The sequence below is a fragment of the Callithrix jacchus genome, chromosome 6 (assembly GCF_049354715.1).
Source record: "Callithrix jacchus isolate 240 chromosome 6, calJac240_pri, whole genome shotgun sequence".
Taxonomy (NCBI): Eukaryota; Metazoa; Chordata; class Mammalia; order Primates; family Cebidae; genus Callithrix; species Callithrix jacchus.
The window spans coordinates 126,013,058-126,030,607 of record NC_133507.1 but is presented as its reverse complement, the minus strand read 5'-3'; the positions used below and the strand labels follow the sequence as shown (position 1 = coordinate 126,030,607).

The 17,550-nt window shown below is 35.1% G+C and overlaps 1 protein-coding gene across 4 annotated transcripts in view; it reads right to left on the bottom strand.

The window, feature by feature from the left end:
• Positions 1 to 17,550, bottom strand: part of PARD3B (par-3 family cell polarity regulator beta) — a 1,139,106-nt gene that overhangs the window by 981,114 nt on the left and 140,442 nt on the right. For all 4 annotated transcript variants that reach the window (XM_002749672.6, XM_035305418.3, XM_008999274.5 and 1 more), the window contains exon 2: positions 10,103 to 10,204. In XM_002749672.6, the coding sequence (XP_002749718.3) occupies positions 10,103 to 10,204 (102 nt within the window). The remainder of the gene's footprint in view (positions 1 to 10,102; positions 10,205 to 17,550) is intronic.

Sequence of the window (17,550 nt, the reverse complement as noted above, 5' to 3'; positions counted from 1 at the left end):
AGGACGACAGACCCTATAGGCCAACCCTGGTATTTCTAGGCTGAAATGCATGCCTCAGAGGCTGATTGTTGGCTTTTAGAAGTCTCATCAAACTGCAAACCTAAAAGAGGAATTCCTGGCAAATGTCTGCTCCACTCTTGCTCATATACTTAGTCTCAGTGACTAAGATGAGCTCATGTGTTAGAAAGCAGCATGTGCTTCATTGAGGAGCTGTTCACTATATGCATATGTAACTGGCCTGATTTATCAGAGCAGTAGTGAATGAATTTATACCTTTTCTATGATCACTCAAATAGTTGAGGACAGTTAGCAGGCTCCCTCTGAACCCTCTCTTCTCAATTGTAGTCCCAGGTTCCTCAGTCTTAACATTAGGTACTTTTATTTCTAAGTAAGTCAACCAAGAGCTTTGTAAAATTCCTATTTAAAGAGTGAGCTATTTAGAACACCTCATTATCCACCATAATAGGTTCATTTTTGAACTGGTATACAGTGGCCACACTAAGCTAGCAGTCTAAAAAATCAACTTCTATCCCTGTTATCAATTAAAAACTATGAGATTCTTCAACTTTTACACACATATATGCATATTTAAGATTGCTAGGCTATTAGAGTCATCTCAAACCCTATTATTTTGCAGTCTTTCTCTTCTGTAGTTAAGTATTGTATAAATATGTGTACTTCAATTGTAACATGTTTTTGGTTGAGATTAATGAAGAGATTATTTCTGAACATGCTTCTGTGTTATCTCACTCCTCTGATTAAAGTCTGCACAAGGAGGCTTTCTTCTTTATTGCTAAGGAAATGTCACTTAATCCTTCAAAACTGATTCATAACATCAAAAGATGGAAAGCTAAAAAGAGAAATTAAAAAGTTAAAAGAGTAAATATTAAGTTTAGTAATCCTGCTGCAATTCTATAAGTGAAGTTTCCATATTCATATGATAGGGTAAATACACTTTCTTTCTAAATGTGATATTAAATACTTATAAGACTTTTAAAAGCTCTAATTTAAAAGCCTAAGCTTAAGGAAACTGAAAATTCTTATTCACTAAAAATGCATCAATAAATACAAAGGGTTTATATAGAATTTGGAACAGGTACCTCATAAAAGTGTGATAAACATCAGTTTGATTCCAAAAAAGTCTAAAAAGTCTTGTTGGATTCACAATGTGGCTAATTAGTAATATAAAGTGAGTTTAAGTCCTGGAAATAGGAGAACCAGCATGGAAAATTAAGTGTCTGGCATATGGTTACTCACATTAAATTGCTGAATAGAAAATATCTCTTGGTGAAACTATCAAGTAACCAAATAGTTGCTCATTTAAGGTTTGGTGGTCATTTGTCAGTACTGAGCAGCATCCTGACTGTTAGCCTATTTTTTTGTTTGTTTTTTGTTTTTTCTCCTCTTAAATCATGAGATCTTAGGTGTTCAGCTGCTTTTCTCTTCATAACTTTCCACTTTATTTCTTGAGATCTTTCCTAAGACAGAGACACCGTCCCTCATCCTCCCTATATTTTGAAATAAGCACCCACCCCCCATTTTATAGAACGTACTGTTAATCATTAAGAAGTAACAAACATGATACTTGATAACTACACAGACATTATCAAGGTTCTGGAATCCTGGAAAGCTCTGAACAACTGTCATTTCCTTGCCTGTCTGTACGTGGAAGCTCTGATATCCTTTCTTACCACCCACATACAATTATTAAAGATAAATCCATCTTTTGTTTCGGAAAACAACATCTCCCTATATTCCTCAGCAGTGCCTATTTCCTGAACACCTCACTGAATGGCCAAAACATAAGTGTGGTCTTTTGACATAACCATCCTCCTCCTTTCCAAACTTCTCTTACAAACTTCTCTTTGTCCCTGGCTCCATGTTCTCATACCACCACAAGCCCTTCCTGGACTACATGGAAATGTTTGCTTAAATACCTCAGGGCTGCTGCTACAAAAGGCAAGAACAAAAGTGATATATTTGTACGATGCATCATAGTTCAAAATATTACCATATACTCTTTAATTCCGTTTGATCCCCCTCCTAACTTAGTGTGGTGGGTAGAACAGGCAGCTGACTTTGTAAATATGACAACTGAGGGTGAGACAGGTTAAAATTAGAAAAACCTAAATTCAAACTGCCAATGCCCTGTGCTCTGCTACATGACACTCTACAATACTGCTTTAGTGAAGCTGATTTCAGCTAGGTATTAGGGGAGCACAATCTGAATCAACCCACACAGGTACTGGTGACTGACACTAGCACTCACAGGCATTGCATTTTTTAAAGAGGATGTTTTATAGCTTAAGTAGTTTTCCATTTGGTATAATTTTAGGTATTATAAAGGTATTGTGATTTATAAGTTACATAAGTAAGAAAAAACAGATGTATATAAAAAAAAATGGCCCCATGCCCCTAGGCCATAGATATGCCTACATAAATAGCTTCAAAAGAAGCTAGTGTGAGAAAAAATTGGTAGAACTGGGTCCAGAAATGTAACATATGGTGAAAGGCATACTGTAAAGATGAAAGTGCTCATTGACTCTTACTTTGAATTACATTTTCAGCTCTAAGTAAGTAAAGCATTATTGTGATCTCAGATTTTATTGGCTTTTTCCCTCCAACCAAACTTAAAATTTTTACACACGTATCAAACTTTTTTTTATGGTTTACTCTTCATTGTACTCAAATGCTTAGCTAAATAATACCATTAAGCTTGATCATTTCTTTCCAACTTCTGATGAAACCTGTGTCACAATTGTGCACAACAAGCAAAGAAATTCCAGGCAAATGCACACACTCCTCCACATATATACATCTGTGCACAGATTCTCTCATTGTATGTACGTACACACACATACCCGTACACGCTATAGCGGTCAACCAACTAAACTGCAGAAGGCACATATTTGTCATAGCCATCATCAAGATGACTGTTAAGTTACTATCTCTCAACGCTATTTGCCTTGCTATAGTAAGGTCACAAACACATTGATTCTAAAACTCTTCTCTGGGGCTGAAATATGTCCACAAACTGTCTCCTAATAAAATATTTAAAAGAGACAACATAGTCTGGTGGAAGAAAAAGATGAACAATTAGAAATCTTCCATTCTAGTTTCCACTCTATCACTGACTAAAATTAAACATACTTATGCAACACCAAACTAGAGGTAAGAAGTCCATGGGCTAAAAAATATTTTCGACAATTATCCCAGTCCTAAAACAGCACACAGGAAACTTAGGGAGACCAAACTAAGACTTAAAAAGTTAAACAACAAAATTCTTAAGAACTCCCAGGTGGTAAGGGGTGAATGTTACTAGGCCAATAACATTTGAAAAAAAAGACCACTTAATCATTTCTATAAAATTTCAGAGCACGGAGAATTTACTTAAGATTGAGATGATTTACAAATGTTGACTGAAAAAAAAAAATATAACTTGACCTGAAACTTGAGAAATCCGTAAGAACTGAACAGCAGGAATAGATAGATTTTTTACATATATATAGTACTTTGTAATTTTCATTGTATTTTCACCCACACTTTCTCAACCTTGCCAATAACACTGTGTGAAAGATCTCATTTATCACTCTCATTTTACCAATGGAAAAACTGGAATTCCAAGTTGTTGAATGACGTATTCAAAACGTCGAAATGTATATTCATTCACTGACACCTTAATTATTTGAACATCTAGGAAATGCCAGGCACTGTTTCAGGCACTGGGAACACAACGGTGAATAAAACAAAGACCCTCTCTCCTCATGGAGCTAAAATTGAATAATACAAAATTCAACATAAACTGATGTTATCAGCATCCAAGGGAGGAAATGCAGAAATGGACTCAGGAACGAAATCAGCCACAGACATGGCATCCTCTAACCTCTTCCTGGGTCAGATATATCCTTTTTTGAAAGATGATGAGTTTAATCCACGTGACTGTTGAGGTCTTCTTTGGATCCATGATTCTATCATTTTGTAATTCTATAAAGCAGAAAGTAATCTTGAAAATTCTGAGATAAAATTTCGTGACCAAGGTAATTCATTTGTTCTTCAGGGGCTTCTGCATTTATTTCTGAAACAGTCTCCAAACTTCTTCTATGTGCTTTTGTGCTTTTATAATATCAACTCCCAAGAACCAAAGTAAGACTTTCCGAAGTAAAAACAAAACACATCATATCCCAATTTTTTTAAAATTTTTTCTTTAAAATAGGTGGTTTACCTTGCAATGGAAATATCACTGATAAAATGAAGGCTCACTCCTCCAAAAAACACAATATACTTCATAAATTGTTTAACTGCAGACTGAAAAGGTTACATACTTCATCAACACCACCCATTAATCTTTCAGCCAGCAAATAGGAAGGTGGGAAGAAATCTAAATTTAAAAATAAAATTAAAAGAGGAGTTTTAAAAATGCAAAGAATTTCTTTTAGGCCTTATTAGAAGGCACACAAGCGTACAGGGAAATGTATGTTAACTCTAGCTTTATTCCCCATGCCTGAGCCTGTGAGTTGTACTAAAGAAAATAGCAAAAATTATTTTTGAATAAAGTAGAACCAAATACTTCATCCTGTTCAGGAAGTAGCTCCTGTGAGCTGGTTTCTAGATAACTGTGGACCCACTAGAGGGCAACAGAGTGTTCAGAAAGCAATTTGGCTTAAGGATAGAGAGGCTGGTTTTAGGTCACTAGTTCACGCAGCATTGCGCAAACCAGTCTCCATTTTAAAATCATATTAGATCTCTGAATGCTCCTTATGTTACCAAATAGCATGTTCTGATAAAAGGATTCTCATTTCCAGTTTAATCATTCTGGCATTTTCATTTCTCAAATAATATATTAATCCAAATGTTCCGTCATTATCAAGTATCTTCTTATTAAACTAATTTATCATTTTAGTAAATTTAAATAATTGGTATAAGTTTTGTTTAAAAAGCAGTTAAAATGTGCAGTAAAATGGTTTCTTTGATGTTTAAATACTTAAATACATCTAATGATAACATCAAAACACATAAGTTAAAATACTGTAATAGCACTACTATAGTATCAATAATGTAACAGCTAACACTTGAGTTCTTAGTATATGCTATACTATATTTAAAATTTTACATAGTTTACCTATCTAATTTTCCTATATCAACCCTGTAAGAATATTACATTCATTTTATAAATGGGGAAACCAAGGCTAGAGAGAAGAAGAAACTTGCCCAAGGACACATAAGAGATAAAAAACTGAACTGAAATTTTAACATTTGGATATCAGATATTGCATATGATCCAGTGAGCAATTCACTTGGAAGCCCACTGGCATCTCTCCAAACGGAGCCCCTATGATAAGCAAAATTTAGTCAAGAACAGAAGCATCTTTCCATGTTACTTTACTAGATAATATATTATTTTTGTATATTTAATGAAACCATGGCAGTAATTCAGTTTATATAATAGAAGTTATAGATTGCCATATTTTTATGTTATATTGCAGTTGTCCTCTACAACCAAGCCAAAAATTAATAATGGTAATTAACAAGGAAAATAATCATTAAAAAGCTTAATAATCAGAAGTTCACATGCTCAGCTAAAAAAAAAAAAAACAACTTAGGAAGGGAACATTAAGCTTTGCAGTGGTTTACTAAGCATCAGTCTTCAGACTTCTTAGGACCTGTACATACTGCAGTGAAAAACTGGTAAGTGAACAAGGCTGTTTGGCTGTTACTTTAAAATAATTTCTACACTCTGGAAGACAACAGCATAATGAGATATATAAAGATTAAGTCTCAAAGAGTGAAGGCTCATTTGTGACAGACTTTGGGAGGAACACAAAGAACAATGAACCCATCTGAACTACATGGCATTTCAAGTCAATATGAAATTTGAGAATACTAACATCACTTTAAAAAGTTTAAAATGGGAAAAGAAGCAGTGTATGTATTAGTATCCTAATGCTGTTGTAGCAAGTTACCACAAAAGTAGTGGCTTGAAACATCACAAATTCATTACCTTATAGTTCTGGAGGTAAGAAACCTGAAATGAGTCACTCTGGGCTAACATCAAGGTGTCAGCAGGACTGTGTTCTCTCTGAAGGCTTTAGGAGAGATCTATTCCCTTACCATTTCCAGAGTCTAGCGGTCACCTACATTCTTCACGGGTGGCACCTTCTTGCATCTTCACAGCTGACACTGGCTGGGTGTGTCTTTCTCATATCTATCTCTGTCATACTGGCTCTCCTTTGTTCTTCATTCATTTATAAGGATACTTGTAGCTACACTGGGTCCATCCAAATAATCCAGAATAATCTCTCAGTTTTAATATTCTTAATCACATCTGCAAAGCCCCCATGCCATGTAACATTCATATTCACAGGTTGTAGAGATTAGAGCATAGACATCTTTTGGAGCCATTATTCTGCCTACTGAAAACAGCACAGTCTATACTTGGTTCAAGAAAGTAGTTATTGGAATACAAATTTGTTTTTCTTTGTAACTGCATATGGTGGTTAGACTTCAAGTGCAGTCTGCAGAGTCCAGCTGAAATTAAACTGTATTTGAACTGAGTAATCTGGGTCCTAGCAAAAAGATGATGCAAGAGAAAGCAACAGAGGTGCAGTTGACAAGACTTATAATAAACTAAATGCATGCAATAGGCAAACAGGGTTGAAGTATACTAAATATGTACAGTATATTAATTCTGAATTATTTATAATTAATTTTTTACTCAATTGTTTTGTTACACGTAACAGTTTTGTCTGTTATCAACCTTTTCTTAGCAATAGTGAGGACTATGTAAAAGCAAAATTCATGTTAATCTATAACTGATGAATTTTCATAATAGAAATTATAGAAACCAACACCAAACTGCTTGACACATCAGAGAAGAAAAGAAGTAAGATTATGGAAATTTAAATTCTAGGTTCCAGAATCTGATTGTGCTATTTACCACCTGTGTGATCTTGGGCAAGTTACTTAAAATTTCTTTAATTTTTTTTGGAAATTAAAAATAGGGATAACACTAGCTCTTGTCTTCAGGATTGCTTTAAAATAAAATAGAATGCATAAGGGCCAAAGACATTCCGGGCCATTGTCAGTACTCAATGATTAGGTTGTTACTTTGGGTAAACTAAGTTGGTAGCCTTTAGCAATCAGAGAAGAGACATTAACGTAAAGTTACAATTCTTAGATATTTATCTCAAAGAACTTGAATCATCAGAATGATAGACAAACTGAAGAATCTTGAGAATAACTGTCACAGCCAGGTAATTATTACGTTTTAGCACAAAATTTTATACAAACGGTTATCGTAACACGCAACATTCTAAATTTGTTCCAATAATAACTTTGGACATCCAAAGTTGTTCCAATAATACTTTGACATAGTATAGAAAGAGTAAAGACTTGGTCCTCATGGAAGCTTTGCTGGAAAAGTAAGTATAAAAAAACAAATGGAACCAAAGCTCCTAGAGACACCATGTATGTACCAAGCACTATGATAGAGGTAAGCCCAAAGACAAATCAATTTAGGCACAAGTTTTAAAAGTCATTTCTTAAGAACACTGGCTGAACTTTGCTAGATCCTTCTCTAATTTTAAGTAGAATGGCATTTAACCTCTAGTTTCTACCTTTACTGAAGTATATGGGATGCTGTTTCCATACACTAAATGGCCCAGCCTTCCCTGCTTTCTAAGTTTGTTTTTTCCACCTGATCCTTTGTAACTGGAGACCAACAGTTCCTCAATGCAATTTCTCACCTGAAATGAGAGTCTTTCCTAGGAGGTGAGGTATTTTGGCTTTATTACAATGATTATGTGCATCGATCCATGCCTCTTTGAACTTTCTATCCATATTTTAAATGCCAAAGATTATTAGGTAGCCAATTTGCAAACAGGTGAACTGTTATTTTTGTCTAATCTCAATATTGTCTCAAAGGAGACCGATATGTCACTAAACATCCACAAAGCATCATTTATAGTTACTTCTTAATCTAAACTGACAAAAAGTATGGTAGAATAAAGTTTGGCAGGGCTTCCTTTCCACACTAGACATATGGGCTATAAGGAAATTTTAAGATTACCAAGTGAATGTCAGAAAAATATGTAATTATTTCTTTCACTTATATTTTTTTAAAAGGAAGAAATGGCTGCACAATTTTTTCTGGCAAACCAAAAGTATAAATCCTCATAAACTCTGCAGAACAATACCAATTATGCATCATATGGAAATACTGAAGTACATTAAGAGAATGGTTAAAGCTGAGCCCAAGCAGTACTAATCCTTGGCTAGGATTGTAACTGATTATCTCACTTTACCTTATTTAGTAATGGTAGTAGAGCCCCATTAAAACAGAGATGACATATGATAAAGCTGTTTCTGTGTCTAGTAAGTAGATTATGGTTATAAACTTCATTGCTGAGATAGTTTTAAAGAATGTTTCAAATGTAAGAGCTCTAAAGGACAAATTATTTCCCTAGGCACTGTTCAAGGACTCATCCTTCCTGTAATGAGGTACTAGATGAAGTCAAGGTGAGACATTTTCTTCTGGCCCTTCCTAAACTTGCCATTTTTGGCCTTTCATTTTAATGCTTTGGACACCAGTGAAATTTAAGACAGGAACTGCCTTCTACATTACTCAACAATTCAAATATCTAGATTATTTCAAAGAAAAAAGATGATCCCTAGTGAAGAAGCAGAAAGTGAAATGGGTGGGGGGTGTGAGGGGAAGAAGTAAAAATCCTTCTTCAGGGTTCTGAAGGTTAATACTACATTATTTATCCTTTTATTCACCCTGAAACCAACTAAGTAATCAGGAAGTAAATATCAAAATTATATACAAGAATCAAGTACAGAAAGTCAAATTTTCTTTTGCACTCATTAATTCAGTATTCTTTGAGAATCAAGTTTGTGTAAGATGTTATACCAGATACTATTAACATAAAGAAACATACAAAATAAAAATCTCCCAGTCCATGTCCACTAGGAGCTTAGACACTACTTAGGGAGATAACTAGGTTTATCTAGCTATCTAGTTATTTCCCTCAGTAGACTATAAAACCTAGTTAGTTATCTCCCTAAATAGACTATAAAATCACTAATAACAACATAAAGCAAAACAGGTTTGAATTACAAAATAAAATATGAAGAGTAAATGTATAAAATGTCTGCAAAGATTAATGTAAGTGTGAACAGTCTGAAAGATATTATGGAAAAAGAAAAATATAAATTTTACCTGAGTTTAATAAATGAATTATTTATATTCCAGTCCAGTTAGGTAAAACACACACACACCCAAGATTACAGGGAAAATACAGACAAACATGTTTACAAATATAAATTAGCCTAATACAAACAGCACTGAAGATAAACGATAAAAGAAACTTTGAAAGCAAGAACTCTCTGACAAGAGTTGAAGTTCAGTTTTGGAAAACACATTAGCCATTGATGACAGGAGCTCAACATGTAGTATTAAATGTGTCTCAACAGCAATAATCCTGTGTACTTCAGTGAAACGGTACACTTTCTTCTTTTCAGAAGAAAAATCTCATTAAAACAACATATTTGCCACTGGATTATTCCCAAATAGGTGGCAGAACATGATAAAACTTTTTGGATTATTCAATTTAGTGTATTTTACTGTAGCGATGAAAATAAGACTATCTCTCAAGATAGTTGCTTGCCAGCTACTTTAAGAAAAATCTTCACTGTGATTCTTCATAAAACTTTCTGCCCCACTGTATTCTCTACATTCAAACACATTCACACCTCAGACATTTAGTTGAATATTTAGCAAGGGCCAGGAATAAACTACAGAGCCAGCAACGACAATGATAACTCCAACAGCCTTATGTATGACACTAATTTATTAAGACATATCAGGAGCTCTTGGGAATGAAGTGTCTGCTAATTAGGCTAACACATACAGATTCCCAACCCTTAACGAAGTTTTTCCAAACATCTGATGAAGAACTTTGATTTATGGGGTGTCCAGGTGAAACCTGAACAGACGGTATCTTTTAATAATAATTGACACATGAGTTTGTTAAGGATTTCAGTCTCGTGAAAACAAGCAGCTCTGTAGATGAAAACAAAGAGGCACATTTTTAGAGTTATCTACCTTGTCTTTATCTTCAACAACATCTGCCAAGACATCATCTGGATCCAGGATTCCTCCATCTGTATATTCTAAGTGATGAATCTTCACCCAGTAACCAGGACCCTATGGTAGAACAAACAACAAGTTTCATGACCCATTCTATGTTAAAAAGTTAAATACATGCTAATTTTAAGAGACATAAATTGACTTGTTAAGAATATCCTCTAGTAACAAATTTTTTAAACACCAAAAACAAATGTTATTAATTTGGAAAAATATTTGGCATTTTTATTCTGTTTAAATTAAATCTGAGAATCACAGTATACATATTTCATCAATTTTCCTGGAAGGTAAACTGCAATGCAAAAATCAACTGCTTGAAAAACATATTCAGGGAATTTTTATAACCTACAACTCAGGTAATTCCAATAATAGTCTGGAAAAGAAAGATCTTCTTGGTGATACTTTCTGAAACTAGGAGAAAAGTTCAAACAGATTCCAAAGCCATAGGAAAAAAAACCCCAAAGGCAGAATCAGTGACGATAATTGCTATCACTACAAAATATATAAATGGAATGGGTAACCACCAACCTCTTCACCTTTTTAAATCTCCATGTTCAGCATGCAACCTCACTCTGAGATATACAATGATGTACAGAACATGAACTCCAGCCTTGCTTGCCATTTCCTGCAGCATGGCAGCAATTCAAACTGTGTTCAGAGTCAAACTGGGAATTCACAAGTTGGGGTAGTAATTTAAGAGATTTTCAACTATTGCTTTTTTAAATATGCTTACTTTTAAAATCTGCTTTCTCTGAATCTAGAATTTAGAATTGAATAATCTAGCTTATTCAGTTACTTATGTACTGCCTATTTCCAGGAGAGCTATGAAAGTGAACTATTACAGCAGTGGGACAAGAGCACAAACCAATGAAGGAAGTGAAGAAAACCATTAGTAAGGTTTTACCAAAATATCCAAGCTATAATCAATTTGGTTTGTGAGTCTTAGAAAGCCCCTCAAAGTGGGAAACTTTTGAGCTATAACACACTTGGTATCTGATAAAGGAACAGATACCAGTTTGTTAAAAAGAAAGATGGAAATTCTTCTAGGATAAAGCTCTAAGCCTTTACCATACAAATCTTTATTAAGGATAATAACTAATGTAACCCACGGAATTCAATTTCAATTTCATAAAAGCTAATAGAAATGGTTGTCATACAGTCTTCTCTTTAGCTGACCCCTGATAAAAGGTAACGGCACACTATTAAATAATAATTTTTTAAGGTATCTATTTGGAGAGCTACTAAAATGTGACCCAAGTACATAGCTTTCCAGTAATGCAACTTGGTAAAGTGATAGGCTTTAAAAAAATCTAAAGGAATTCTCCTTAGTTAGGCTTTGGGCATTTCAAAATTAAATTTTCCATTGAGTATTTAATTCTAAGTAAAATAAAAGGAGTTTTGTTTACTTCTAATACTGAGTTTATAGGTACAAACACCTAACGATTTACTAGGAAACTTTAAATGCCTGACTCTGTGGCACAGATTGAGATCTCAAAGATATGAGCAGTGGGAATATAATCAGGTAAGAAAAGCACAGAACTCTCATTATTCAGATTCTTTAACCAGGGATCTTTGCCAACCCAAAGTAATTGTGCTGTTAAAGATGACCCAAGTATAATAGGCCAGATTTCAAAAAGGTAGGATCCTAGCATACAGAAAACTATGTAACGGCCACTGGACTAGAGCGCTGTCCCCCAGCAATATTTGGGAATTAAATCTTTTTTGTTATGGCCATGCCACAAGCAACACATTTCTCCAAATCCACCCAAGACTTCTGACTGAAATATAGAGTACTAGGTTTTCCTTGTAAAAAAACAGGCTGCTTACAAAAAGAGTTCAATTTAATTAATTTACATAAACTTCCATTGAGTTGTTTTTATGAGATATTACCGCTCTGTAGATGAAATCTGTTGATTTTAACATGATTTTAACCACGTTTATAAAAAGTAATGCAAAGTTTTCTTTATATTGTATTTGTACTTAAAGCAGGCATCTATTAGTTATCTGCTTTTTTCTCATGTTCAGTTTGTAAAAGCAGATCACCTAAGACAGAGATAAACAATTATCCTTTACAACGGCATTAAGTTAAAGTATACCTTTCTTCCTGCCTAGAGATAGAAACACAGAAAGAAGAAACCCACGGAGTCCTAATTTAAAATGGCATTAACTCAAAAAATAGCAAGAGATAGGATTTGATCAGTGGCAAAGGGAATCATCAAACAAACAAACGGCAGCAAGATGGGGTTGTGACGTCACATCTGCTCCTCCCTCATGCACACTCCTGGGACCCCAGACATTGTGGAAAACAAGACACAGGAGTTGCAACTAAGACATGGTTCTCTAATTTGATTCAAAAGACTTCAGAACTAAATCAGGTAAAAAAGTATCTTGATAGATTTTGGAATTATATATTTGACCAAAAAATTTTAAGTGGAAAACATGGTGTCAGAATATGAAAAGATTGCAATTTGAACTCCCTGTTCCACATTGATATTGCCATTTTATACAGTCCAAAGAAGAAAAGAGTGTGCTAATGATGGACACATACCTACACCTAACCCTGAACAAAAACAGACAAGCCATAGGAAATCAGTCTCAGGGTTAATATTTTACACATCTGGGGCGGGGGGAAGTCAACAAACCATAGTTCATACCAACTGTGATTTTGTCCCCATGGTATTTTGGCCATAATACTATCGATCACTTAAAAATGTACATACGCAACCTACAGCCATAAGACCATACATTTATCCTGACTCCTTTATCCATGTAAAAATTTCAACCATTATATTGCAGTTAACATTTTGCATTTCATTTACTTGGTTTTACTGCCATTAGGAATAAAACTTATCAGATATGAAAAAGTGTTCACGGCCGGGCGCGGTGGCTCACGCCTGTAATCCCAGCACTTTGGGAGGCCGAGGCGGGTGGATCACGAGGTCAACAGATCAAGACCATCCTGGTCAACATGGTGAAACCCCGTCTCTACTAAAAATACAAGAAATTAGCTGGGCATGGTGGCGCATGCCACTCGAGATGCCACTCTGTAATCCCAGCTACTGGAGAGGCTGAGGCAGGAGAATTGCCTGAACCCAGGAGGCGGAGGTTGCGGTGAGCCGAGGTCGCGCCATTGCACTCCAGCCTGGGTAACAAGAGCGAAACTCCGTCTCAAAAAAAAAAAAAAAAAGAAAAAAGAAAAAGTGTTCACATACATGATCTGGTTCATACCATCACTGGCAAAAGTTTACTGTTTTTTTGATTATGACATTTAACTTACCTTTATATTGCACAAATATCTGTGTACACATAACTTTTAAATTATTTTGAAAATATCTCTAATATATGTTTTCATTTTGTGTAATGTCTTATTACTCATATTCCTAGGATCATTAAGGTATTGAAAAATAATAGTTTTCTCTACTTCTGACATTATCGTATCTGTTTTTAACATAATAGTTAATCTAAATGCTACTGAAACTTTTAAACTGAAACTATTTTTTGAGAATGAATTGCAAAAGGAAAGCAAAACAAAAACACATGCATTATAGGAAGAAGACAGTTATAAAGCATTTTTAATGATCAAATGTAAAAATTATTTCAAATAGGCATTAATACTAACAGCAATACTAATAGTAAGATCTTTACTGTGGGTAGATGACATGAAATTTTACCTTATGCCTTAGACATTAACCATGTTTGAAGTACAATGGTTTTGGCACATATACACCATGGAATACTATGAAGCCATAAAAAGTAATGAGTTCGTGTCCTTTGTAGGGACATGGATAAATCTGGAAACCATCATTCTCAGCAAAATGACACAAGAACAGAAAATCAAACACCTCATGATCTTACTCATAGGCGGCTGTTGAACAATAAGAACACATGGACACAGGGAGGGGAGCATTACACACGGGGGTCTGTTTCGGTGGGGCTAGGGGAGGGACAGCGGTGAGTAGGGAGGTTGGGAAGGGATAACATGGGGAGAAATGCAAGATATAGGTGACGGGGGGATGGAGGCAGCAAACCACCTTGCCATGTAAGCACATATATAACAACCCTGCATGATCTGCACATGTACCCCAGAACCTAAAGTACAATAAAAAAATTGTTTTTTTTATCTGTAATACTTAAAGGAGTAGACTGGCAACCCAGACACTATCATGCTGTGACTACCAAGAACTGGGATTATGCCAGTTATCACAAGAAAGAGAAAACTTGGAGGGTCCCAAGCAAGATGCCTGTGGTACAAGAAAGGAAAAAACAGCCTGCAATGACAGCAGGATCCCAAAGTGAGGAGAGCACTACAAAGGAAAAGCCAGTATTTGGAGAATGGCTACATTAATTACAGTGCTCAACCATGCAACTCGTTTCCAGGTGGCTTAATGTTTTTACTAGAATAATCTTACCCACTGGAACACAACAGCAATGGTTAAATGGAAGGTAACAGCAAAACAGAATTTTCTTTATAGAATTTAACTTCACACGAATTTGGTGGCACATCTTCAAGAAATGAGACTTCACCTATAGGTCAGGTACTATAGGTACTATGTGTTTTATATGATTAACATATTTGTCCTCAAAAGCCTCATAAAACAGCTAATCTATTTCATGAGAAGACCAAGGTAGGTGAATTAACTTTCCCCAGGTCAGACACTGAATTAGTACAAAAGCAAAGCCAAGGTGGTAGTTTTTAAACAGAAAATATTTTGTTATTAAATAACTTAATACAAAACAAAATTACCAAGCAATCAGGCAGGGAATCAGGTCCATTTCTATCCCTGCATAAGCATACACATGCAGGCCTGTTGCCATTATTCTGGGCCTCAGGTGCATCATTAGTGAGGCTGGAGACTCGATGGCCTTTTCCGTGATGCATCACATAGAGGTCAAAGTGTAGAGACACAGGAAGTGACAATGGAAGGCCCCAAATTCTTTGCTTAAGTTGGTCTGTCCCATGCTTCACAAATGAGAAATTAACCGGGGAAAACTTCAAAACATAATCTCCATAATCATAGATTTAGGAGTTTGGGAAACAGTGGAAAAAGATCTTACTGCTAAGACTAGAGAGGATGTCAGACGTCCCACAATGCACCCAGGAAGGAGAAGGTGACAGATTATGTCTGTAGACTGTTTGGGGCAGACAGATAACAGGAGCCTCTGGGTAGCCAGCCACACAGCAGTATAGGGAAAAACTAGAGTTTTGGAAAGATGCCCAAGCAAAGTCCAGCAGAGAGGGCTTTGACACCTAAAAGGAAAGAATCAAGCCTGAAAAGGCAGTAATGACTATAGAGTTTATTATGAACCAGCCCTAAGTGGCTTCAGAACACACCTTCACCTTTCTAAAATAGTTCAAGTATAAACTTCAGGAGAAAAGCCTAGGAGAAGAACATGGGCTGAGGCTGTTTGAATTAGCTACAGTATGTTTCCAAAGAATTCAGTAGAACTAGAATGGGACTTGGAGTTTTTATGCTGGGTTGAAAGTAACTCCAGGCAAGTTCAACAGAACTATAAACTTTTAATTATATATAAAATGAGGGAGAATTAGTCCATAAATATATTCCCTTCCAGATCTAAAAATCTATGATCCTATTAAAAGAAAGTTGGTATAGTCATACTAATCCTAGTGTCAGATAAAAGAGACTTCAAAGAAAGAAATATTAATAAAAATAAAGTGGGATACTCAATCATGAAAAAAGGATCAATCTTACCAAAAGATAACAATGCTAAATGTATATGTACCCAATAATATAACTTCAATAAAATGCACTGTCAAAATGAATAGATCTTTAAAAAATATTTTAAGAACACGAATTGGGAGACTTGATAAAAAACAAAAAAAATGAGAAAGATATAAATCATCTAACTGACACAAGTAACAAATGTAGCCTAATTACTTGTTTTACGCACACACACATACACAGATTAACCAAAAAGATTAGAAAATACTTTATAAATGTACATGGAATGTGTACCAAGTTTCAAAAGTCTGGAATAATTTGAATTTGTGTTCTCTATTTCCAGTAAAAACAACCACAGAAAGATATCTAGAAAATGCCCAGCTGTTTGGAAGTTAGGAAATACCGTTCCAAATAATCCATATGTGAAAAATAAAGGCAATAAGAAAATACTTTTAATAATTTAAATAACAAAAGTGTGTGAAATGCAGGTAAATCAGTGCCTAATGTGTCACTTAGGTGTTTAATGCACATATTAACAAGAAAAAAAAAGTTCATCAGAAATCTAGAAAAAGAACAGCTAATCAAATCTGAAGACATGGTGAAGAAAGTAAACAGCAACAGACAATGAAATAAAAAAATGAAATAAAAATTGGCTCTATGGAAAGCTTGACAAAACTGGTAAATATATAGCAGAACCAATCAAGAAAAATAAAACAAATTTCCAATATCAGGAAGGAACAAAGGCAAGCAAAACTAGTATAGATCCTACAGGTATTGAAGACAATATTCTAAAATCCTTGGATCTATAAATTTATCAGTTTTTATAAATAAATGATTTTTTCAAAAAATACAACTTACCAAAATGAACAATATAGGAAATGTGATTAATACAAAGCAATAATGAAATTGAATTTACTGTTCCCAACCAAACCTAGGTATATATCTAACCAAAAGACACACAGAATATTCATAGCAAGATTTTTAATACCCCCAAATCTGGAAATAGCTCAAATTCATAACGAATAGATTCTATTAGTTGCAATGGAATACTATGCAGCAAGAAGAATGAACAAACTCCAAGTTTATGCAGCAACATGAGTAAATCTCACATGGAATTGCATAAAAAGAGCCTGATACAAAAAAATACATACTGTATGATTATATACATAAATAACAAGCTCAAAAGAGGCATAATTAATTCACAATGTACACAATGTAGAAGTCAGGAGATTGGTTACTCCTGTGAGGGGGAAGGGCAGTGAGAAAAAGAGGCATGAAGTGGCTTCTAGGGCAATGTTCTATTTCTTGATCTGTATGTTAGTGATATTGACAGGAGGTAGGGAAATACTGGATAGAAGAGGGCAGTCCCCTGGCAAAGGCCACACCCTCAACTCTCGAAACTGCAGTCCTAAGTGAGAACAGTTATCCCTGTTTTCCTGCTCAAATGTTACATTTGGGTGCACCCAGCCCCCCATCCAGAGCTCATATAAACCTCAGACCTCAGCTGGCTGTGAGACAAGCAGCTGAACGTCAAGACGAGAAGCAACTGAGCATCAGAGACCACAAATAGATGTGACTTAACATCTGACCACATAACTTCTAAGAGGAGCCCAGCCAGAGTCAGCCAGGCTTCAAGAAAAGGTCACTTTCTCCCTGGACCATCCCCTTTCTAGCTACTCTTCCACTGACAGCCATCTCCATCAGTCAATAAAACCTCTGCATTCA